Here is a 26,285-nt window from a genome sequence, read left to right as displayed (position 1 = left end):
TAGTAAAAAAAACAATATTTTTTATTGATGCAGTCAAAAATATATCAGTACAATTCATTTAGCTAACCTACTTCTACTTTACACATTTATAATAATAATAATAATAATAATAATAATGATGATGGTAGTAGTAGTAATCATAATCATCTTCATCATCATCATCATCATTATTACATAGAATATCAAAAATTAATATAATAATATTACATCATAATTATTCAGATAAATTATCGTGCAGTTTGTATTCAGATTTTTTCATTTTATTCCAGTAATGGTCTTGTTTATAGTCCTGTGCACCATTCAAGCACGTATCAAAGCTGATTAATTACCCCTTTACAGTTTTTAGTAAAAGACAACATTTTTGATTATTAATGGCTTTAAACAATCAAACTATATAATAATAATAATTATTATTATTATTATTATTATTGTTATTATTGTTGTTGTTGTTATTATTATTATTATTATTAGTAGTAGTAGTAGCAGCAGCAGCAGTAGTAGTAGTAGTAGTAGTAGTGGCATTATTATTCATTTTCAACATGTTTTATGATATTTTGCGCTTAAGTAACGTTTGTAGGGAGGAACTTTTTCCGGAGTCTTATTTTACAGCCGGCTGTGTTTCCGCTGCGCACCACTGCTGTGTTTTCCGTTGACTGTCCGACTGTGGGGCGCTTTTCGGCGGGTTCCGTTAAAATGGCGCTGTTGTTGCCAGGAGCTGAAACCCAGCAGATGAAAAGCGACAGCGGTTAAAAACATACCGCGGACCGTTTCTGCTCGCACGGAGGGTAATATATACGTGCACAATGGCGGCGCTTGATCAGAAGTCACCCAACGTGCTTCTACAGAATCTGTGCTGTAAGATCACGGGCAAGAGTGAAGGTAAAGACACATCTCATTCTGTCATACAGCTGCTAAAACATGATTAGCATGTGTAGTGATGGACTATGCTGTGAGTTTCGTTGAAAACGGACAATGTGATGTGATATGATAATGCATGTGATTGAGGGTGAGATGCTGTAAGAGGACAGGCTGGGAAAACATCAGCGAGGTGCTGGATAAAACAGGGCCCCTGTTTCAAATGGCCCTTCATGTCAATAAAGACCCTGATGCTTCGAACTCAAGCTATTATGCCATCTTTTATCAGCTGTCATATTTCAAATGTATGTATGAATTAAATCCTAATCTGAAGGAAACACAGCTCAGAGAGTCCACAATAGACATAAACAGATGAGAAACAGACATTTCACTTTAGAATAGAGTGAAGAAGAACATTTATTGTTGGACATGAGCAGTTCATCATTGGACCTAGAGACTGTAGAAACAGCAGACATAACAGAATATGATCCCTGCTTTCAGTTTCCAAAAAGAGGAGCTAATGCCTGTATGTATAATCAGATTTGCTTGTGTATTTTCTGTTATTGTTCTCAGCTGATGTAGCCCATCAGTTCCAGTATGCAGTGCGGGTCATCGGAAGTAATTACGCACCCACAATTGAACGGGATGAGTTTCTGGTGTCTGAGAAAATTAAAAAAGAATGTGAGTAATCTGAAACCCTGTCCTTACGTTATTCAAGAGCAGTTGTGCATTCAGGAGGTTTCGTAGAACATGCTGTGCAGGGTCTGATTTTTTTTATCTGTTTGGTGGATCAGGAGGATAGTAGTTCCAATTTATATGATATATATGATATTGCATGGCATGAAATTATGCAAACAACCATCAATTGTAGTGATAATTAGAGATTGACTGCTAATCAGTTTTACCTCATTTTTTTTCCTGATATTTAAGCATTTTTTCCTTATTTGCATACCATTTTTTGTAATATCAGATCCATGGATAAATGGCTTATAACTTCCAACAGAATGGCCACTCTATATACAGTTTAACCAGATCCACTTGTTTAAAGGTTTCTAAATTCTATGAACATTTTCTGTTAATTTCACTATTAATTGTCATTGACATACATATAGCTCTGTGGAAAATAATTTATTATCTCTGTGAGTGATTGCGATCTCCAAGTATAATGCATATAGAATGGGGCAAAATACACTTGTTTTATGCAATAAATGCTTTTAAAAATGTGTTGGGTGATAGTCAGAGTATTGATAAGATGTGCATGTCATTTGCTGGCAGATTGCCTGTAGATGTGCTACTCGTTGTAAAACAAAAAATATCATAGTTAGCAGGCATTTCAAAATCTAGACCAACAAAAACATTAATAATTCCGATAGCATGTCATTTGAAATGGACCATAATGTATTTACTGTTTTGTTTGTTACTTTTCTGACAATGTATAATTATTCCAGTGAATTAGCTGTCTTTACTCCTTAGCCTAATAAACAATGCTTAAACCTTAATTTGATTAAAATTACAGTTATACAAATGTAAAACAAATTACATTTATGCAAAGTTTATACACTCCTGTGTTATTTATGTTTTATGTCTGAAATTGTTAGACTTTGTCAATTTATTTTGCCTATTGTTTATTTTTCTGCAGTTGTTATTATAAAAAAAACTAGGAAAGTTTTTACTCAAAGTATAGTAATGGACATTATTTTTTTTAAAGCAAATATCACTTTAAAAGGTGCTATATAATTGTTATTTTTATTTCTTTTATTTTTTATGAAATAATATTGTATGTTGTTAAATTATTGTATACAATTCATTAAAGTATTAATGTGTTATTAAGATTATTTTAAATCTTTATTTTTTTATTTAGCCTTGAATATAGTCTTTGCTGAGATGGCATAAAATGGTAAATGAATTAATAAATACATAGAATAATTTAACAAAAACAGAATTTTGCATATTAGTTATTGGACATATAAACATAGAAATAATTGGTTATAGAAAAATCAATATTGGTCGATCTCTAGTGATAATGCAATATGGGCCCAATAGTGCTAGTGATAGTTCTGTCAACAGCCCCTAAACTCATGAGGCCATTCTTTAATATTTCTGGTTTATATGTTTCAGATGCAAAATAATATATTTTTTTCTTATTTATTGTAGTATTAAAACAACGACGGGAAGCAGATGCTGCCCTTTTTTCTGAGTTGCACAGAAAGCTTCAGACCCAGGTCGGTATCCAGCTCATCGCCAGCACATTGAGTCCTTATTATTATCATGATACGTGTAGACTAGATATAATGAACTGCATATCGTATGGTTATATTTGTTGATGTATTTGTTTCTGGTGAACAGGGTGTATTGAAACATAGATGGTCCATCTTATACCTCCTGCTCAGCCTCTGTGAGGACCCAAGGAAGCCGTCTAACCGTGTTCCTGTATGTTCCGGAGATGTTTCTCCCGCAGTTATTCTGCAGATACTACACAGTAACATAATGAAAATCATTCTGCATTATGTATAAGACAGAGTTTCTTTTTTCCCCTACACAGGTGTGTAGTTATGGAGCTCTGCTTGCCCAGGCTTTGCCCCGTGATGTCCACTCCACCCCGTTCTACTACGCCCGTCCCCAGAGCCTCCCGCTTAGCTACCCAGAGCGCTCTGCGACTGCCCATAACTCCAGCATTGCTACCAGTGGCATCAGCAGTATGGGAGTATTCTCAATCAATGGGCCTGGACCGACCCCTCCATCTCTGCTCACTGGGTGAGTGACAGTGATGGACTGACTTTTCCATACATTGACCATTGGCTGTCAAGCTCCAAAAAGGACAAAAATAGTACCATAAAAGTCACATATACCACATTGCACCAACGTAGCTATCAGTAATGCCAGTCGACACTGATACTATTGTCTTGTGATCATGTGAAAGTGAAATTGGTGTTTTTGGGTTTTTAGGCTTTATGATCATTCTAAAGAATAACTAAATTATTCTTAAGAATTTCTCTTTTTGTGTTTAATGGAAGAAAGTTATTCATACAGGTTCAGAACATTATTTACAATGAGAAAATAATTTTTCATTTTTGAGGTGAACTATCGTCAAAATTAATTTTCATGTCGAACAGCTGCAACATCCACTGTGAAATACACCAATGCAAACACAACTGTTCAAAAGTATGGGGTTGGTACGTTTTTTTTTTTTTGAAACGGGTCTTTTATGCTCACCAAAACTTTGATCAAAAATACAATTTAAAATGAAAACTGTTTTCTGTTTCAATATATTTTAAAATGTAATGTATTCATGAAATCTGAATTTTCAGCAGTAATTACTCCAGTCTTCAGCGTCATGTGATCAGAAATCGTTGTAATATCTCTGAAGACAGAACTTTTTGTCTGTTTATGGGTAGAATTTGACTACAATCCATTAAGAATGGTTCCATTTCTCTGTTTCTGGTTTGTTTAAATATAAATATTTACAGATTATTTTTTCAGTAATTGTTTTTTGTCTACAAGGAAAATAATCATGTCCCATGTAAAGAGGTTTTCACTGCATGCATTTACTATACATTTCTAAAAAGTGAAGTTATTTACATGAGCAACACTAATTGCTCTCATTATATTAATTGAAACTGTTTATTACTGTAAGCAGTTGCATACTGTTGCATCACATTGCAATACACACTTTCATAAATTTTATTTATTTTGAATTGTTTTATTGTGCTTCATATAGTGCTTTATCACTGCAACAGCCTATGACAAAGCATATGGGTTTATTCTCTTCCTATCTTTTTTTTATTGAATTTTTTCAGTAATGCAGCTGTTGTATTTGTAGCATGTTTAATTGAACTGCCGTACACTCATCTATTATTAATGCAGCTGTCTAGCACCTGCAGCACTTAAGATATTTTAAATATGGCCATGTACTCAAAGCCATGAATTAATTGATTACTGGATCCATTTCACAGTAAATCTGTCAAACCAACAGCATCATTAAAGTGTCTGAACCTCAGTGTCATTATTTGTTTAAAGCTCACCGTTACGAAGTAATTAGTGAATTCCCACAGGTATTGCTAATGGGCATCAATGACGAGTTTCAAGAAAATGGGGTTTGAGGTGAAAATGTTTTTAGCAAAATGACAATGTAAACATTTTAGGACTTTTTTTTTTGAACACCTTCCTAGAATTTGACCTTCTTTAGTAGAGATTGGCTGTTAAATGATGAAATGCAGAGGTTTTCAGATAAACTTGAGTGTATTTATAAGAAAGTTTTGCCACTTATATCATTTTCAGACCTGGACCCCAGGCCGTTGGTGAGTCTATGAGAGGGTCTCGTCTAGCCTGGACTCTCCCGATCTCCAGTTCCCCCTCTGGGGCAGCTGCTGCCCCTCGTCCCCCCAGTGGACCCTCTTCCAGTCCGGCATCCAAACTCCCACAGAGACAGAGACGAGATGGAGATGGCAGTGGTGAGTGTCTGCATCAACAGTCAATGTTTTGTTAAAGGAAATGCTCAGGACATTTCAGGAAATAATTGTGTGATTATATACTAAAATAAATAAGGATAGTATTTTAAAATTATGTGCTGAACACCAGTGACAGGTGCCTGGGAGTTTTATGCAGTAGATGCTATAAATGTTTCACTCTGTAAACAAATCCTTGTTATATGTTTTTCAGTAGTTTTTAGACTACTTATGACTAGTTAATTGTCCTTTACATTTGATTTTTGTCCTTTAAGTGTAGAGAGAAGTAAGAACTATTTCAGAGGTGTTTAAAGGGGTCTTATTATGCTTTTTCACTGTTTCAACTTTAGTTAGTCTGTAATGTTGCTGTTTGAGCATAAAAAAGATCTGCAAAGTTACAAAGCTCAAAGTCTATTTGAGCCGTTCATGCCAGACTGGGAAGAGAGGTGTTGTAATAATGTAAAATATGTGAAAAATAATGTGTTTTTCGAACAACCTAGTATGAGAGCCTTTTCTAGTACACCCCAAAACAAAATCAAGACTTTGTAAAAGAGCATAATAGGACCCCTTTAAGATGCAGTCAGCCACATGGCACCTTTCTCTGTGACAGATTTGTGAGTGTGACCTTTACAGCACTTTAATTTAAATTATCCCTTTTCACTGTATTTTTCTATCTCCTCATCTGGCTCAAGCTGAGATCGGTGAGGATGCTCTCGTCCGAGACATTCTTTATGTTTTCCAGGGAATAGATGGAAAGTTCATCAAGATGTGCAGCCCAGAAAATTGCTACAAAATTGATTCAAAGGTGATTCTTTAGTAACTGTATCTTCCTTTCATTCTGGTCCTGTCTTTCTCTCTTTCATTTTTGTTGCTCACTCGCTCACATGCAGACTATATAACTACAGTAACTAGACTGTTCACGGTTACCGTGCAACGTACAGGAACAATCAAACAAAATTTTTCTGAAAGGTACTTGTCACATTGAGAGCTACTGGCACAATAACTGCTTCAGTCATGCCACAGATTGGAACTGAGATATATTTGTGATATCTAAAATATACACTATCATTTGTTATGAAGTTATGAATAATTTTATTCAGCATGGATGCATTAAATTGATCAGAAAGGACATTTATAATGTTACAGAAAATTTCTATTTCAAAAAGTCCTTTTGAAATTTCTATTCATCACAGAATCATGAAAAACAATGTGTCATGACTTCCACAAAAGTATTAAGCAGTACGATGGTTTTTAACTGATAATATTAAGAAATGTTTCTTGAGTAACAAATCAGCATATTAGAATGATTCCTGAAGGATCATGTGACACTGCAGACTGGAGTAATGATGCTGAAAATTCAGCTTTGCCTTCACGGGAATAAATTACATTTTAAAATACGTTAAAATAGGAAACGGTTCTTTTCGAACTCAACTATTTTTATTGTATTTTTCATTAAATAAATGCCTTGGTGTGCATAAGAAACTTCAAAAACAGTAGTGTATATTAGCATAAAATGATAAATGAAGAAAGAAGTTTGTTGTATAATTATGAATGGAGTGTGAAGTTTACGAGAATATGTTCACAATATTAGCTTGTTGTGTTCTTATGAAGCAGGTTTTTAATTACTCATTTAAGTGGCACCAAAAGTAAAAAGCCTATGCAGTTGAATTTTATCATAATGAACAGCAAATCAATCACTCAGCCATTCATAATGACTATATTGTGAAGAAAATGAACAAAGCAAGTAAAACGCAAGTTTTTGATTTATTGGCATAAAACACTACTTTTGCTAGATTTTTAAGTTCTTCGTTTATTTACTTACCCACTTCAGCTACACTGAGATGCTGGGAAAGTAATTATTAGCAGAATGTTCTAGTATAGCACTTCTTATAAAAGTACTTGTAATGTGATTTCTTATTACACAAACTTAAGTAGGGGCATCTGTAGTTACTTGTGTAAGTGCATAATGGGAAATATAGAAGCGTTGATCTCACCATCAGGCTCCCAAAGAAAAAGGGGTTATATCCTATAAATAGGTTAAATACTGTATGTTATTGCTCAAACGTTTGGGGTCAGTAGATCTTTTTTCTTTTTTTCTTTTTTTTTTTAAGAAATTACTACTTTTATTCAGCAAGGATGCATTATATTGATCAAAAGTGACAGTAAAGCCATTTATAAAGACAGTTATAATAAAAATGTTCAATTTCAAATAAATGTTGCTCTTTTCAATTAATCTAAGATGTATCAAGGTTTTCATATTAAACATATGAAGCAGCACAACTGTTTTCAACACTCATAATAATAAGAAATATTTCTTGAGCAGCATATTAGAATGATTCCTGAAGGATCATGTGACACTGCAGACTGGAGTAATGATGCTGAAAATTCAGCTTTGCCTTCACGGGAATAAATTACATTTTAAAATACGTTAAAATAGGAAACGGTTCTTTTCTGTAGCTTCTTTGTGTTCATCTCACTCGCGTTGATCTCACCATCAGGCTCCCAAGGCCTTTTCCTTTTTTTTTTTTTTACATTCCTGGCAGATGTTGACGGTGAATAATAGTTGATCGATCAGGTGTCCTTTTTAAGTGACACTTTTAAAATGGTGCGTCTATTTGTTTGGAAAAGAACAATGTGCTTTTTATGTCCAGTGTGATGTGCTGGATAAGCAGACACTCTGATGGGCCAGAGCTGTTTGTGTTTGTTCTGGCTGTGACGTGTATATAGTACTAAAACCATGAGACAACAGATGGAGAAGAATGCTTGAAGACCTCTCATAAAACCTAAAAATAAACCTCTATGTCAGGGTCACTTTTTATGCACTATATGATTATATAAAGCATAGAATCAATCTTAATATGAGGGCATTTCTTGAAATTTAGCCAGAAGTCATTAGTTTAACTAATCCAACTAATCTATGGATCATTGTTTTATGAACCTCATTTTGTTTTGCATATTTCCTTCGAGTTCTGTGAGAATCTGTAAGAAATCAACCCTTCGTAATGGTGTTCAGTCTGAGATTTGCTGTAGCTTCTTTGTGTTCATCTCACTTTGGGGAAGAAAAGTAAAAGAACTGGTTGTCTGTTTAGTAACCGTTTGCTTTGAAGGAATCTTGGTGACCTTTACAAGTGAACACTTAATCAAAGGTTAAAATGGGCCTTTTATTAAAAGCGATTAAAGAGTTTTTGTGTTGAATGGAACGGATGTCTCTCACAAAGAGCCAAAATAAGTGAAAGTCGAGATTAGCCAAAGCCATTTCTTCGAACTGATGAGATGTCTTTGCCACTGTGTCACAAGGGCAGATTACATACTGGCCAGTTCACAGACAGCCTACACTAAAACACACTCTGATTTCCCACACTTTTCCTACAGCAGATATTTTAGTTTAATTAAAAAATATAAAATAAATACATTTCAGTCATTTTGCCTATAGTCTGTTATTGTTGGGTAATAATACTCCTGCCGTGCATGTTGTAAGACAGTTAATAATTGTGTAGTTTGTCCTTTAGGTGCCACTGTGTAAGTCTCTGAGAGACACTAGTAGCAGGCTGGCAGAGCTCGGCTGGCTCCACAATAAGATTCGAAAATATACAGATTCCCACAGCCTGGATCGAGCCTTTGGCCTGGTCGGACAGGTAGGAAATGTGACACGACTGGAAATGAACATATCATATGTATCCTTAACCCTTACATAAATCTATATATACATATACATAGATAATACATTTTAAACTTTTATTTTTTTCTTTTTGGAAAGAAGTTAATACTTTTACTCAGCAAAGATGCATTAAAATGATCAAAAGTAACAGTAAAGACTTCTAAATTTTTACCATATATTCCTATTTCAAATCAATTCTGTTCTTTTGAACTTTCTATTCATCAATGTATCCTGAAAATTTTTTTTAACTGTTCTCAACATTGATAATAATAAGTAATGCTTTTTGAGCAGCAAATCAGCATATTTTAATGATTTCTGAAGGATCATGTGACACTGAAGACTGGAGTAATGATGCAGAAAATTCAGCTTAGACATCATAAGAATAAATAACATTTTTAAATAAATTAAAATAGAAAATAGTTATTTTAAATTTTAATAATATTCTAAGATATTACTGTTTTTACTGTATTTTTAACCAAATAAAATCATTAAAACCCCCAAACTGTTGAACAGTAGTTTGTAGCCAGGAATAATTATTGAATATCTCACACTATAATTTCAGTAACACTTTTGCTTGCTGTTTGTATTCTCAGAGTTTTTGTGCTGCATTGCATCAAGAGCTGAAGGAATACTACAGATTGTTGTCTGTACTTCATGCACAGGTGAGTATGGGACATCACTTGATGCGCAAGGGAAAATGTGGGTTTGACCCCGAGACATTCGTTTGCTCAAGCCTGAATTTTCCACCACTGGTTCCTAGCTGGAAAAATCTGCAAGATAATATAGTGAAATTTGATCAAACTGACACAAAGCCTTGGCCAATTTATGTACCCTGTCTGAAATAAAATGAATTTCTGACAGTTGCATCAAAAGCAGGTTGTGAAAAGCACACTGAATCAACCAAGCATGAGAACCAGCACTATTTCAGTGGAAAAGGGTGACTGACATCTATATGTGTTTAGCTCCAGGTGGAAGACGATCAGGGTGTAAACATGAGTGTGGACAGCAGTCTGACTCTGAGGAGACTGCTGGTATGGACCTACGACCCCAAGGTTCGGCTAAAAACACTGGCCGCACTGGTGGACTACTGCCAAGGTTAGTGATGACCCAACTCATTGATAAGGTACATACTGCAACACAATACATTTAAAATGTATGCAGCATTAATGTCAGACTCCTGATCATATTTCACAGTAATAAGGTGCGTTTAATGCAAAGATTTGATTTCCGATATCTGCCTCACCCTTGTTTCTCTCTCAGGGCGTAAAGGAGGAGAGTTGGCCTCAGCAGTACATGCATATGGAAAGACGGGTGACCCCCACATGAGAGCGTTGATCCAGCACATCCTTGGTCTGGTGTCCCACCCCATTCTTAACTTCCTGTATCGCTGGATCTACGACGGGGAGCTGGAGGATACGTACCATGAGGTCAGGATACACACACACACACACACACACACACTGCTTGTCTTTGCAAAGTCATTTCCAGATATCCTTGTTAGAACTTGCTGTATGTGTCCATGTGATTCATTACTTGAGCAGTTACTTTTGTAATTTGATTTTTAATAGTGTCTCTGATTTAAACTTCATAAGCAACATAAGATGTTGAAAAAGTTCAATTCGCTTCTATGAATCAGTTCAGACCAGTGTTATTTCAGGATTTTATGTATGCTATTATAGTATTTATTAATATTTTGACTTAGTTTTCATTTTAATTCTAGTAATTTTATTATGCTTTTGAAAATGTTATTAGCTTTTTTTATATATATTTCTGTTTGGCTTTAATTTTTATTTCATTTTTAGTGCTTCAAGTTTAGTATTGTTTGTATACTATTATAGTATTTATTAATATTTTGAATTAGCTTTTATTTTTATGTTTTCATTTAGATGTTTGTAATTTTATGTGGTTTTGTATTCTTTATTAGGTCTTATTTTTTAATATTTAGCTTTATTTTATTTTTATTTGTGTTTTAGTTTAATACTGCATCTTAAACATTTTATTTCATTTAGTTTTTTAAGTTGTTTTTCATATATAATTTATATTTGATTTGATTTGATTTTTAACGGTTATAGTTTTAAAGTGCCCCTATTATGGGTTATGAAAGGTTCATATTTTGGTTTTGGGAGTCCCCAACAACAGGTTGACATGCATGCAAGGTCAAAAAACACTTTCATCATCTTATAATATGCATTTATTTGGGGGAAGTCGTGGCCTAATGGTTAGAGAGTCGGACTCATAACCCAAAGGTTGTGGGTTCGAGTCTCGTACCGGCAGGGATTGTAGAAAGTTGAATGGTGAATGTACAGCGCTCTCTCCCACCTTCAATACCACGACTGAGGTGCCCTTGAGCAAAACCCCCAACTGCTCCCCAGACGCCGCAGCAAAAAAAATGGCTGCCCACTGCTGTGTGTGTGCACTTTGGATGGGTTAAATGTTAAATGCAGAGCACTAATTCCAAGTATGGGTCACCATACTTGGCCACATGTCATGTCACTTTTTCACTTTCTTTATTTTTACCTTACTTGCTCAACGACTCCCAAACGATTCTTTTAACAATTTATTTTTCCAAACCCCTCCTTTGCATGATGCTAATCTGTGGTGTGAAATTAAAACCGCCAGCAGGTGGCAGCAAATCACTCTTAATAAGTGAGTCATTGCGATTGAACCGAATCATTAAAACGAATCATGTTGCTCAGAGACACAAAACAGCGCTGTGGCTGTATTCGGCATGAGTAATGTATGCGTGTGGTCTGTAGGGATGTTTTGAATGGTTTTTGCAAAATACTCGATAATGTCAAATCGCACGTCGTTAAAACAACAATTACGATATTATCGCAGACGATATATATCGTACACCCCTAGTTCAGACTGTCCATTTTAGAATTTTAGTGATTCAAAAATCTGATTCAGCAATTTATACACATGCATATACAAATGAATGACAATAAACAAATATTTGCACAGACACACGTGCATGCAAATATTTATTTATCATTAATTTATATTTATATGCATACATATATTAATTTAGTATTAAAAAAACATGCCTTTAAATTTTTTAAATTACATTTTTACACTGTTTTTGTTTTTTCTTATTGTTCTTCCATTTTATATTTTGTAAGTACTTGGTAGATTTATAAAAAAAAAACACTTAATCAATACAAAGTTAATAATTAAATAAAAAAAATTAAACTATTGGACTTTGTTCCACCATATAATGGAAGCTGAACTCAGGCCAGTGTCCTCAAATTGACTCTGTTGACTTGTGCACTGTTGTGTGTCTGAGAAAACAGCTGCACTTGAGTGTGATTTAGTGTTCCAGACATAGTGAACCACAGTCTCCTACACACAGACACCCAGATGAGGGTGTGCTAATGGGCCCGTCTCCTTCCACTTCCTCTATGGCCTTCTGTCTCTTTCTCTCCACTATCACTCTCACATCTACTTCTCCTTGTCCTCCACCATTACCAAATGGTGTCAATGAATCTTTTTTTACTTAGTCTATGCCCACTCGACTGAGTTTGAAGTTGTCGGGCATAGAAGAGTTATCGCCCAATCAACTCCCAGCTTCCCCTTCACACAGGCACCAATCAGACACTCCTACATGTAATCACAGGATTTAATCTCACCCTCGCTGAAGTGTAACAGGCTTTTTCACAGTGTAAGCAGTGTTGAGGGTGGAGGCGACGGAGTGGGTTATATCATTAATGCACCCATCGACGCCGCTCTCCTCCTGGGCCAAAGGTTTACAAGCTCCTCGTTTCGCTCGCCATCGTTATTCTTGGCAATAGTCATTTTAATAGTTACCGTGTTGAAAGTACTGATGTGCTCTTCTGCTTTTGTTCCCTCCATCTGTGTAATTACCACAGAAAGGTCATTTGTGTGTGTCAGTGGAGGTCATTTATTTGTCTTTGAGCTGCAGTGATGTTTCATCAGTGTAAACATTAATATACAGTTGTGCTCATAAGTTTACATACCCCTAAGTCATGGATCATCCAGGAAATGACACGCAGTATTAAGATTCAAGGGTATGTAAACTTTTGAACGGGGTCATTTTTACAAATTCAGTTATTATTTTGTCTTGTGGAGTATATATAAACATCCGTTATGTGAAATGGCTTATTCAAGACAGTACTAAATAAAAAAATAACATGCAATTTTCATGTTCCCTCTTATTTTATGAAAATTATTAACATTTTGCATATTCTCCAAGGGGTATGTAAACTTATGAGCACGTGTGTGTGTGTGTGTGTGTGTGTGTGTGTGTGTTACAGGTAGTAGCATAAGAAGTTTCTTAAAACAAACAAAAAGTTAAGAACTCCATCTGACTATTAATACGGGTGTTCAGTTCTTTGTAGCCTCAGACCCAACAGTGAAGACGGACAGACTGTGGCATGACAAGTACTCTCTGAGGAAGAGTATGATCCCCTCCTTCATCACCATGGATCAAGCCAGGAAGGTACAGCACTTATACCATGATAGTATATCATGTACTTTACATTGACTTTGAGTTATAATCTGTGATGGCATATTGTAGATGGCATATTGTTATTGATCTATGAACAAGACTACAAAAATTAGATGTTTATGTGTTTTAAAGAAAATGTGAGCTGTGTTTTTCTGTGCAGAACTTGCCACAACAGTGCTGTTTTTTTATGGGTGGTTACTTGATAGTTGCTTATCAGCACTTGTCAAAAGATTCTATAAAATTTTATGTACAGGATTCTAATCCTTAAAAATGGCTTGGGACCTCCATCAGTATAAGTCTTGGGGACATATATGGAAGATAAGATTATCATACACAAAAAATTGAGTGATCAAATGAGCACAAAAATAATGTATTTGTTTACAATTAATACACTTAAATATTTATACATAATAAATTCTGATGTATATTACATTTATTATTTTAATCTATTTCTTATAAATATATTATGTTTGTGGTCATAATATATTTGAGCATAGGCAACATAATAACCATATAATATAATATAAAATTAACACAAAAATGAAAATAATTTATAATATATTTATATTATAGCATGCACAGTAAATAATACACTTATAATACATATAAAATATTTTGTTATACATTTATATAACAAATAATACATTTGTATGAAAGTGTATAATATTTTATGTATAAGATTTATACAAAAATTGAAGGGGGTCTGAATACTTTCCGTACCCACTGTATATAAACACATTTTAGTAAATAATATTTAAATATAATACGTATTAAATGATATATTACAAATACAGTATATTTTTATAAATATGTTAATAGTAGTAGTATGCTCATTTTGTTGCTCTCCAGGTAAAATGTGTACAATAAAGTATATAATAGCACACTTGTCCTCATGTTTGACCTGACCTATATCAACCACCCAGTACACACTAGGAAGGATGTGTATTTTGCACAGCCAAGCACCACTCACATTTTCTTCCAATTTGGTTGTTTAATGCAAGTCATTAACTAATAGTGATTCATTTTCAGACTAAAATGAGCCTATAATGATTTGTTTTCTTCCTTTCTGTCCTTCTCCAGGTGCTACTCATTGGCAAATCCATCAACTTCCTGCATCAGGTATGCCACGACAGGACGCCGCCGGGAAAGATCATGCCCGCCTCCAAATCCACCGACTCTCCCAAAGATGGTGAGCTAGCGCTAATGCAGTCACTTAAAATAGCTGTTTATGCTGTCTAATGCGATATTTGTGGCCATAATGGCAGCTAATAGTTAAATAACCTGCTGAAAGCGAGGGATGGAGAAAGTGGAGAGAGAAGGATTGATCTGTTTTGGAGGAAAGTGCTGTTTTTGACCGCCTGTCTGGTGTAGTTGTCCATATCGACGCTGGCTGTATTTAACTTCTTTGCTAGCATGGCTAATCAATGCTCTTAGGCTCTAGCATACATCTCTGTCCTTCAGTGTGTTTCTAGAAGGTTCTTTATTTTCTGGTGTTTTGTCCTTCTCTTTCGTTCTCTGCGTTGACTTTGTGTTTTACTTTTTCTGGCCTTAAAGCTGTTTGGTCTTTACATGTATATCCTTTGTATAACCTTGCAAAAACCATGTTTACCGTAATTTTGTAATACTTTTATAACACAGTCATTTAGCTATAGTTTATAACTTGTTTTACTGTTTTTCAAGTTTTCTTTGAATCTAAGCTTAGTTTTAGTTGGTTTCAGTGGTTTTAAAAGTTAAAGTTTTTGTCACTTAAGTGATTCTTTAACTATAGTGTTATTTACACATAAAATTAGTAAAATCTTTTTAATTTATGTATACAAAAATCACAGCTAAAAGAAATATTTTGCTGCTTGGTGGATGGAAAACAGGATGCTGAACGCTTGTTGGCAACAAAAATATTTCAGTTTCACAAATTCTGTTATTTTATTTTAGTTAGTTTTTCAACCCCTCGTTTTAGTTTCATTTCATTCCCCACCCCCCATTTTGTTTGTTTGTTTTTTGTTTGTTTATAAGTTTTGTCTTTATTCAGTTTTTTTAGTATATTGTAAATTTCTGGTAATGTTTGCCAAAAGGATTTACCAAAATTGTTTATTTTTATTTTAAGTCTTTCTTCTCATCTTTCCTCTTTTTCTTAATTTACCACTTTTATTTCCTCTCATGTTTTTACTTTTATTTAAAACACTGTGTATCTCTTTCTCAGCGGCAGAGTTGTTCACTGATCTGGAAGGGGCCTTTCAGAGTAATATTGATGCTGCATATTTTGAGACCAGTAAGTATCTGTTGGATGTGTTGAATAAGAACTACCAGCTGCTGGAGCATCTTCAGGCCATGAGGAGATACCTGCTGCTGGGCCAGGGAGATTTCATCCGACACCTCATGGACCTCCTCAAGTAAGTTTGTGTGTGTGCTCATGGGTGACCTGTCATTAAAGCATAGACGTCTCTGTTTTAGCTTGATGCGAGTGTGCTTGATTTCATTGTTGATTTATAACCGATCGTTCTCTTTTCTTCGACTCCTCGATCTCTCTTTATCTCTTGCTCTCTCTCAGGCCAGAGTTGGTGAGGGCTGCCACCACTCTTTACCAACACAATCTAACCGGTATCCTGGAGACCGCTGTCAGGGCAACCAATGCCCAGTTTGACAGTCCTGAGATACTGAAGAGGCTTGACGTCCGGCTGCTGGAGGTACGTAGAAGGGACTGAGTCAAAAAAACAAACAAAAGAAATGCAGGCTGATGGTACATTCTAGTACAAAATTGTGCATCACTGAATGTGGAGCTGGTGTCCTCTTTTGTCCAGGTTTCTCCAGGGGACACTGGTTGGGATGTCTTCAGTTTGGACTATCATGTAGAGGGCCCCATTGCCACGGTAAATAAACTCTTTTGGCATAAGCCCAAAGTTAACTTTGCTTATCCGAGTTCCGTCTTTTCATTCTGACATTTTGCGTGATGTATTTTTCCTCATCAGCACAGGGCGCTGAAGTCCACACTCACATCTGCATGCAGCATGATTTTTCTGATCACTTAAAGTTAGTCTTTACTGTTAGCCCATAATGCATTTGGGGTTTGACCTGGGAGAGATTTAAAACATTAAACACTAAATAAAAAAAAAAAAAATATTGCATCGTTTTAGCATTCTATTCTTGGTCTGGGTCTTGGAACCAGACCCTCCAAGTAGGTCTGGGTAGTATATCGAGTTTGTACGATATATCAACATATATTTTTATAAGCGATATGGTATGTCGCAATATGGTTTATATTGACATACAGTAGTTTGATACGAGTGCATCTAAATAATAGCAGTAGACATAGAGTGAGCTGCTGCGGGAAAAGTGCATAATCCAATTTGTCCTAAACATGAGACATGCTTTATATTAAGGGCTTTAAAATAACTCCTAAGATATAGTTAACATGTATAGTTTAAAGCGGCTCAGCCCGTCAGATGCTCTGACAGACTCATGTGCTGCTGACAGATAGGCTACTCGCACTGTTTAATGCGTTTGAGATGTGCTGGTTTCCTCAGTGCATAACTTACATTTCACAGGTATATTCTCCATCTGTAAACGTTAGAAAGTCATGGAAATATTTCCATTTTGCTGTCAGGATCCTTTTGCATGCAATTCTCCGCTACACTTCGCAGACTTCAGTGAATGAGCACCACCGCACGCATGCGTGCCAAACAGATGGAGCGCAATAGAATAGGAGCACAATAATTGTCATATGTAGAATTTTAAACCTACAAGTAAGTGTATTTTATAATAGCAGATAGCAGTAATGGGGTAATCAAAAATAAAATGCAATTAATCTGTGCTCTTGTGTTTATTTACTTACATTTTTAGTTTAGTGTGAATTTGAACTTCTGCTTTAAAAAGCATTATTTTTGTTTTTAGATTGTAATGTTACAATGTTAGAATGTAATGTGAATTTAGCCCGTTTTTTGCACAATGCATAGCATATGAATTACTGAAATAAATTAACTTTTCCACGACATTCTAATTTATTGAGATGCACCTGTATATATGATTCCAAATAGAAATTGTAGATAATGCCAAGATATATACTGTATATCGCATTTCAGACAAAAAATACATAGATATGATTTTTTTTTTTTTGGCCATATCGTCCAGCCCTACCTCCAAGACCAAGACTAGACCACTTGAGACTTAGATCCAGACCAATACTTATCCCTGAGACCCATACCAAGGGCTGTCCAAGAACCAACTAGTAAATTTCAGTGAGCCAAGTTGCTGAATTGACTGCAGCATTCATTTATAATGTTGAACACCTATTAACGAGAAGTTAATAGGTATCAACTGATACAATGTTTTTGTTGAAAAATTTCAAGTTATGACTATTTTATTAGCTTATTTTCCACCGGGTCAAAAATGACCCAGAATACAAAAATAGTTTGCAGGGGGGTTTTTTTCTGTTGATTTTTCATATATTATGATGTTGTGATGCCTAAATCACTTGTAGTCTTTAAAATGATTGATTTTAGTTTTTAGTGTTTCATTTCTAATTTATTTAGACAAAATGTGCAGCGTTTTAATATCAGGCATTAATCGGTTATTGGCCATGACATTTAAAATAATTATCAGCTTTTCAAAATGGGCCAGAATGCTATTATCAGTGCATCCCTAACCACAGTGTATGTCATACCTGTGTCAGGTGTTCACCCGTGAATGCATGAGCCACTACCTGCGAGTGTTCAACTTCCTGTGGAGGGCTAAAAGAATGGAGTACATCCTCACAGATATATGGAAGGGTCAAATGTGTAATGCCAAACTGCTGAAGAGCATGCCGGGTGAGTGCTGTTTTCATTCTGTTAGATGTTATAAAACCAACTTAATCTGTTTGCCACATCTACCTTTCTCAGCAGACAGATGAGATGTGTGCTGTGTATTTGCGCAGAGCTCTCTGGTGTGCTGCACCAATGTCACGTTCTCGCTTCCGAGATGGTTCACTTCATCCATCAGATGCAGTATTACATCACATTTGAGGTACGTCCTTCTGTATGTTTGTCTTTTTCCTGTTTCTCCTTCCAACATTTGAGCCATATTATTTATCATATTGTTTTTGTGTCACTGTAGGTGTTGGAATGCTCTTGGGATGAGCTGTGGAATAAGGTCCAGCAGGCTCAGGATCTGGATCACATTATAGCAGCTCATGACGTTTTCCTGGACTCCATCATTTCTCGCTGCCTGCTGGATGTGAACAACAGGGTACGATGCACTTACACAGGGTAATTGTGTACCGGTGGTGATCCCTCGTACTTGTCCTCATTTCTGTAACTCTGTTGTCCTCTGTGTGTGTTTGCAGTGTCTGTTGAATCAGTTGCGCGCAGTGTTTGATCAGATCATTGAGTTCCAGAATGCTCAGGACACACTGTACCGCTCCGCACTAGAAGAGCTGCAGCTACGCATCCAATTCGAGGACAAGAAGAGACAGAGGGAAGAAATGGTATGTACAGACAGTCAATCAAATCAGTGCTTTTCCACACATTTAATGTAAGTTGAATAGGTAATGATATTACAGTCATTGTGCTTTCATCCTGTATACTGTATGCAGTCCAAAAAAAAAAATTGGCACATTTTGACAAGTGAAATCAGAACATTTACCAGCTAGATAGTGGCCATGAAACTATTTTTTTTAGGTAATGTATTTTAGTTTTTTTAGGTAAAAACTACTGTATTTTTTCCACTTGAGAATGGGATTATTTAAAATGGGAACTGTTTATTCCTTGCAAACCTGTGACAAACAAGCATAGCATCATTATTACGTGCAGCATCACCAAAATATGATCCTTATATCTCTACTTTTTAAAACCTCCAGAATGTCTTGCCCCACAGATTTTCTACTTCCAGTGTAATACTGTAGACAAATATTGCTTTTAACTGATGGAGGATTATTTTTTAAAGGGGTCATATGATGCGATTTCATTTTTTCCTTTCTCTTTGGAGTATTACAAGCTCTTGGTGCATAAAGAAGATCTGTAAAGTTGCAAAGACTAAAGTCTCAAATCCAAAGAGATATTCTTTATAAAAGTTAAGAGTTAGCCACACCTACCTAAAACGGCTCGTTCTAACACGCCCCCACATACCTACGTCACGATCTGGGAAGATTTGCATAACGCCGCTCAAATATAATCAGTAATTATGTCCCCACTGGATGCAACAAATGCCTCGTTTGTAATGGGTTTTCATGTTTTTGTTTCGTCGCTCCGTCCGGACACGGCGTAACATTTCCGTCTCACACTTGAGGTATTCGGCCAATCACAACGCATTGGATAGCTGGCCAATCAGAGCACACCTCGCTTTTTCAGACCGATGAGCTTTGTAAAAATCGACGCGTTTCAAAAAGGCGGGGCATAGAGGAGAAACAATAATGTACAGTATGTGGAAAATAATGTGTTTTTTTTACTTTAAACCGCATAAACACATTTCATTACACCAAATACACAAAATAATGTTCTTTTTAGCAGCATCATATGACCCCTTTAAAAGAAAATTGAAAATGTATCACCATTTCCACAAAAATATTAAGCAGCACAACAGTTTTCATTGGTAATAATGCCATTGATAATAATAAAAAATGTTTCTTGAGCAGCAAATCAGCATATCAGAATGATTTCTGATGGATCATGTGACACTGAAGACACTGGAGTAATCAAAGCTGAAAATTCAGTTTTTCATCACAGGAGTAAATTACATTTTAAACTATATTTAAACAGAAACAGTTTCTTTAAATTGTAATATTTGACAATATTACTGTTTTTACTGCATTTTTGATCAAATGAATGCAGCTTGGTGAGCATAAGGGGTTTCAAAAACATTTGTAAAAAATTGACCAAATCCATATGCTCCAAAACAAAGATGGCCATTGCTATAACCTGAAGTTCAAAGAAGGCAAGACTTCTTTAAGCCAGAACATTCCTAATGGTTAAGTCACATGTTCAGTGTGTCCATCACTGTAAAGGCGTCTGATAATCTCCATGCAAAGAGAATTATGTTCCACTCCTTTATTTGAGTCTGGAAAGTGGCCATTAGCAAAGGTATAGGCCAAAACAAGAGTGGCTGATCCTTTTATGGGGACGGTGTTGGTTTTCTATTGTCATTAAGTTTTTTCTTTCTTCTGTAAACAAATGTGTGTGTGTGTGTGTGTGTGTGTGTCTTTTTCTGTGCTTGTTTATAGCTCTGTTTCTGTGTGTTTCAGGGTGAGTGGGGTGTAACAGCAGAGCAGGAGGCTGAGGAAAACAGACGTGTGCAGGAGTTTAAAGACACCATACCAAAAATGTGCTCTCAGCTCAGATTACTCACACACTTCTATCAGGTACCCTACATACCCTTTCATACACTTTAATATGCTCACCCAATAAACCAAATATCACTTCATGCATGCATGAAAAAGTGCTGAACCAGCAGGGATCAGCGTGAGAGAACATGCTTAATGGTGTATAGTAGAGCATTTTATGCTGATCTACACATTACGTCTGCTACAACACTTAATGTGAATTTTTTACAATTACAGCAGAATGTGGTTTATACTTACCACATATTGTACTTGATAATACTAGATAATAATGTAGAATGGACATTGATCGATCATGTTTATATGAACATAATTTTCTGATTAAAGCCCATATTCTGGTTAAACCCTTTATTATGGAAAGACATTTATTTGCTTTAGAGCTATTTGAATATGTTGGTTTTCTATTGTCATTAAGTTTTTTCTTTCTTCTGTAAACAAATGTGTGTGTGTGTGTGTGTGTGTGTCTTTTTCTGTGCTTGTTTATAGCTCTGTTTCTGTGTGTTTCAGGGTGAGTGGGGTGTAACAGCAGAGCAGGAGGCTGAGGAAAACAGACGTGTGCAGGAGTTTAAAGACACCATACCAAAAATGTGCTCTCAGCTCAGATTACTCACACACTTCTATCAGGTACCCTACATACCCTTTCATACACTTTAATATGCTCACCCAATAAACCAAATATCACTTCATGCATGCATGAAAAAGTGCTGAACCAGCAGGGATCAGCGTGAGAGAACATGCTTAATGGTGTATAGTAGAGCATTTTATGCTGATCTACACATTACGTCTGCTACAACACTTAATGTGAATTTTTTACAATTACAGCAGAATGTGGTTTATACTTACCACATATTGTACTTGATAATACTAGATAATAATGTAGAATGGACATTGATCGATCATGTTTATATGAACATAATTTTCTGATTAAAGCCCATATTCTGGTTAAACCCTTTATTATGGAAAGACATTTATTTGCTTTAGAGCTATTTGAATATTATTGTAATATAAATGTAATCAGTATATTTTGAATAAACTAAGACCTGCTCCTTGTTTTCTCACTATAATCTTGTGGAAATACTGGAGATATTAAACGCATAATTGGAATATGTCCAAATTTCATTATTAGAATTATCATGTAAACGTTTGTCTCTTTTCAGTATACCAATGTCTTGACGATTATTGATAATTATTTTGGTTATGACCAATATTATCAATGTTTATCATCAATTTGCATGCTTGGAGGTTTAAAAAAATTATATGTATTTTTTCAAAAATTAATATAATGTTTTATATAAATTTATAATGTAATTAAAAAAATATTAAGTATTAAAAGAAGAAAAATTCTAAAGAAAAACCTTTTGAAATCTGACAGTCATAGTTTAAAAATTGTACTGTATATTAAAACAGATGAATAAAAGTTTTTGAAAACTTTGACACAAAACCTGACAAAAAATGTTTTCCTACTTGAAATAAGTCCTGATATGATCTGCTTTCAATACGAACCAATACTGATAATTTCAAACCTGCTAATGTTGTTCAATAACGATTAGAGTCATCTATATACCACTAAAACTATTTAAATTATATTTATTTATTTAGGGACAATTCACAGTATATATACTGTAACATTATTAGCTTAAAGATACATTTCATCCGTTGTCCCTGGGTGGCAGCTACAATACCAAGAGATAGAAACATGTGAACTCAGTGTAAGAGTCTAGTAAGCTCAACGTTGTGTATAAACAAGCATCTGAAGCTCATATAACCCTGAGATGGTTCTTTCTCTTCTCCTTTAGGGCATAGTGCAGGAGTTTCTGCGGCTGCTAATGACAGATGAGAGTCTTCAGTTCCTCAGTTTCCGTCTGGACTTCAATGAGCACTACAAGGCTCGTGATCCGCGCCTGCGGCCCTCGCTAGGGGCCACTAGAGGGAGACGAAGCTCTAACATCTGACCTTGCAGACTTTGGGAAAGTTAATGTTATGTGGATGCTGTCAAGAGACTGTTTATTAATAGGGCTACTCGGAACTTTTCTGGCGCTCTGTAAGAAACTCGTATAACAGGGAAACTGTTTATAGAATATCCTATTTCACTGTCATCGCCAAATAATTTCAGTCACACACAGTCGACTATCTAGTGGTTTTACAGTGTAATTGTCAGTAGCACAAGGTCACAGGTCTGTTGTGGGGTTTTTTTTTTCTTCAGTTAATGTGTGAATATTAGTTTTTGTGTTGTTTTTGTAAAGAATTGTGTTTGTGTTTACATTTTTGGTAATATTTAAGTCTATTTGTTATTTACATTGATTGATTTTCTTCTAGTGCCCTTTCTTTTTTCATTTTGAAGCGAGTTTGTTTGCCTTAATGTCTCCTGATGTTGAAAAAAAAGGACAAATCTGGCTGTGAAGTCAGTCAATTTCTCTGGTGCTTTTGTGGCATCCTCTGGTTCTGGATCAGTGTTGAAGGAACCTTTTTCCTCTGAGTCCATTTTCATTATTACATATATTTTTGTTGTTAAGTTTGTAATTATACAGGCTGTGATCTTTGTACTGCGTCTAAAAAAAAAAAAAAAACTTAAATGTCAACCAGTTCTTTAATTTATATAAATGGACTTGTTAAATTACATGAACTTAAATTAACTACATGACCTCTGTAAGATCCTGTAAACTCCCCTCATTTCGTACATGCAAAATCAATTACCCACAATGCTGTGTGATCTTATCGAGCCTCAGGTTGATACTGTGAGGACAAAGTTACTATTCTGAAGTATTGGATTATTATGGGCAAGATTATAGATTACTGTTGTAGTGTTTATCCCTTGTCTTTCCCATGTTCATGAAATGTATTGATGGAAATGGCTTGGTAAAGCTGGTGAAAATTCATCTCGCCCTCCTCCCCAGTAGTGCACACTTTTGTGGTGAAGATGAAAATGGACTGATACATTTCTTTTGTCCTTGGATTCAATGGAAAAGACAGCGAGGTGCCACTGCAAGTTTTTTTTTTATCGGTCTTTTAATGTGTCGCAGAGATTTGAGGGTGAAGCAGAGTAAAATGATTGTCCATTAAAGGGATTTAACTCCTTCACTGTATAGCACACGTGTACAAAAGCAGAGTTCAAAATGAGCAAACATCCTGTCATTAGTTTCTCATACAAATAAACCTTTTTATATAAAATAAAAATGTGGTCACTTTCCTTTTGGTTTTAAAGGTAAATTCAAAGTGCAAGTATCAATAAAGCGGTGGTTCATAATTAAAATGTGAGCAAGATATTTTATTACTAAGTTTTTAGACTTAATTTTAATATTGAAGATCGTTAACTATTTGTGAAGTTGGTGTACTTGAGTTTGTTGCACTGATTTTATTGCCTTAAAATTACAGCTACAATAAAACTTACAGCTGTACAAACTATACAGCTGAAAAGATAATTGTAATGAAAAGCTTGGTTAGTTGTAATGGATTGTACAGTAATTGTACATTTATGTATAACTGACGTCAATTTTATTATTTAGTAATTTGCATATATTACAGTGTTTACAATACAATCTCATGCATATGGTATTAAATTTTAGTTTTTTTATTGCCTTAAAATTACAGCTACAATAAAACTTACAGCTGTACAAACTATACAGCTGAAAAGATAATTGTAATGAAAAGCTTGGTTAGTTGTAATGGATTGTACAGTAATTGTACATTTATGTATAACTGACGTAAATTTTATTATTTAGTAATTTGCATATATTACAGTGTTTACAATACAATCTCATGCGTATGGTATTAAATTTTAGTTTATAGGTGCCTTTGTGCGTGAGTGCGTGTGTGTGTGACAGAGAGAGAGATCTACTAGACAGTAATATTTTGCTAGGATATTTGTAATAGGATATTTTCTATAAGATATTATATAGATATTACCTCATGGTTTTCACCCAGAAATAATATTATTTGGGACCTACGGCGAGGTGGAAAAGCAGGTAAATATTTTTAATTTTCTTATTTTACACAAATTAGCCTATTTATTGAAAGAAAAAAATCAAAGAAATATGTATCTTTCATTCGTGAGAAATGTAAGTTTGTCAGTAAAATGCCACAAACAACCTAAATTTGCAACCCTGTTGTTACCTATCCTGGCATCTACAGACAGACGGACTGATTCATTGATTGCAAGAAAACTCCAAGATCACACAAATCAGAATTTTAAACTGTTTTTAGGCAGTTAACTTTTTTTTAGCTTATTATCTAGCCTGATGTACAAAATAAACAGTGTTTAATTTATACGGCTCGCTGAAATACTTGATTTTTATTGTTTAATCGCTGAACTGCGTAGTCAAATATTTTTGTATAATGACTAATAACTGTATGGACCGTTTTCCATAGCAACATACGAGCACTACTGTATTTTCAGGTCTATATTATCAACAACGCCAGTTAAAATCCGAATGGCGCCATTCACAAATGAAGTAACGTGTATTGCAATTATACTATATTAATATTAATGCAGTATTCGTCTTGTTGCTAGTTACCTTGTAACTGAGTATTTTTCTTATCGGAAGCTTAAAGCTAATCTACAAGCAGTTTACATTGTAGCCTACGCGTCATAAAAGGTAGATCATATGTCGCGATTTATTATGCAGTAATGACTTTACTGGCGCGAGTTTGCTCTTTGTTTTGACTATCATTTGTTTTCCTCTCCACGGAAACGCAGTCATGGCATCTTGAAATTCTGCTTCTCGACCACAAGGTGTCGCCATGTTCAGAAAAACCCAGAGGATCTCGGGCTCCTCGCGAAGTGAAAATAATACAGGTAATGCTAATGCAGTACTAAACTCATCCACGGTTCTTTGAGCTACATCTGTGCAGTTGTTTGCTTTAACAGTAGGGAAAACATTAAGCCATTTAATATTCATAAAAACATATCAAAATAACGGATATACCCCAGAACGAACCCAAATGTCCTTTCTTGACCTTGACGGTGATGTATAAAGCACCAGTGATGCTCTGCCCTCAGATGTCTGCAGTGTGTCAGATGTGATTTCAGTGCAGTCATTTTCTCAGACTCTGTTCTAGCTGCTAAAGAGGATAACAAGTAGATATGACATCTCACACGCTGTTACGTATATATGCTTAAGCACATGCATGTTTGTAGGTCATGTTCTGTTTTTGTGCAGTTTTCATAAATTGCTGTCATAGTACATATTAACATCACTCATGTGCATACGTGTGTGTGTGTGTGTGTGTGTGTGTGTGTGTGCTGACTCTGCCTGGACACACACACAGACACACAGACACACACAAAGACACACACACAGACACACACACACACACACACACACACACACACACACTCTCTCTCTCTCTCTCTCTCTCGCTCTCTCTCTCACTCACTCTCTCACACACACACACACACTCTCTCTCTGTCTCTCTCACTCACACACACACACACACACACACACACACACACTCTCTCTCTCTCTCTCTCTCTCTCTCTTCAGCATCTCTTGTGGCAGCAGCAGCACTGGTTTGAGCAGCGAGACGGCTTCCTCTCTCCCCTCATCAGATTCCTTCTCT

At 35.4% G+C, this 26,285-nt stretch overlaps 1 protein-coding gene across 1 annotated transcript; it reads left to right on the top strand.

The window, feature by feature from the left end:
• Positions 1 to 643: 643 nt before the first annotated feature.
• On the top strand, positions 644 to 23,278 carry LOC107692132 (gamma-tubulin complex component 3 homolog). Its single transcript, XM_016491060.1, has 22 exons — positions 644 to 879; positions 1,429 to 1,536; positions 3,010 to 3,077; positions 3,202 to 3,285; positions 3,398 to 3,609; positions 5,134 to 5,306; positions 5,993 to 6,105; positions 8,810 to 8,935; positions 9,552 to 9,620; positions 9,921 to 10,053; positions 10,219 to 10,385; positions 13,307 to 13,417; positions 14,507 to 14,615; positions 15,624 to 15,813; positions 15,972 to 16,107; positions 16,222 to 16,290; positions 18,090 to 18,225; positions 18,333 to 18,421; positions 18,512 to 18,643; positions 18,741 to 18,881; positions 20,634 to 20,750; positions 22,526 to 23,278. The coding sequence occupies exons 1-22, from the start codon at positions 804 to 806 to the stop codon at positions 22,679 to 22,681; spliced, it is 2,715 nt and encodes a 904-aa protein (XP_016346546.1). The 5' UTR covers positions 644 to 803; the 3' UTR covers positions 22,682 to 23,278.
• Positions 23,279 to 26,285: the final 3,007 nt, after the last annotated feature.

The sequence above is a fragment of the Sinocyclocheilus anshuiensis genome, unplaced genomic scaffold (genome assembly GCF_001515605.1).
Source record: "Sinocyclocheilus anshuiensis isolate Anshui unplaced genomic scaffold, SAMN03320099.WGS_v1.1 scaffold322, whole genome shotgun sequence".
Lineage (NCBI taxonomy): Eukaryota > Metazoa > Chordata > Actinopteri > Cypriniformes > Cyprinidae > Sinocyclocheilus > Sinocyclocheilus anshuiensis.
The sequence above is the reverse complement of the archived record's forward strand: the minus strand, read 5'-3'. Positions and strand labels throughout refer to the sequence as shown.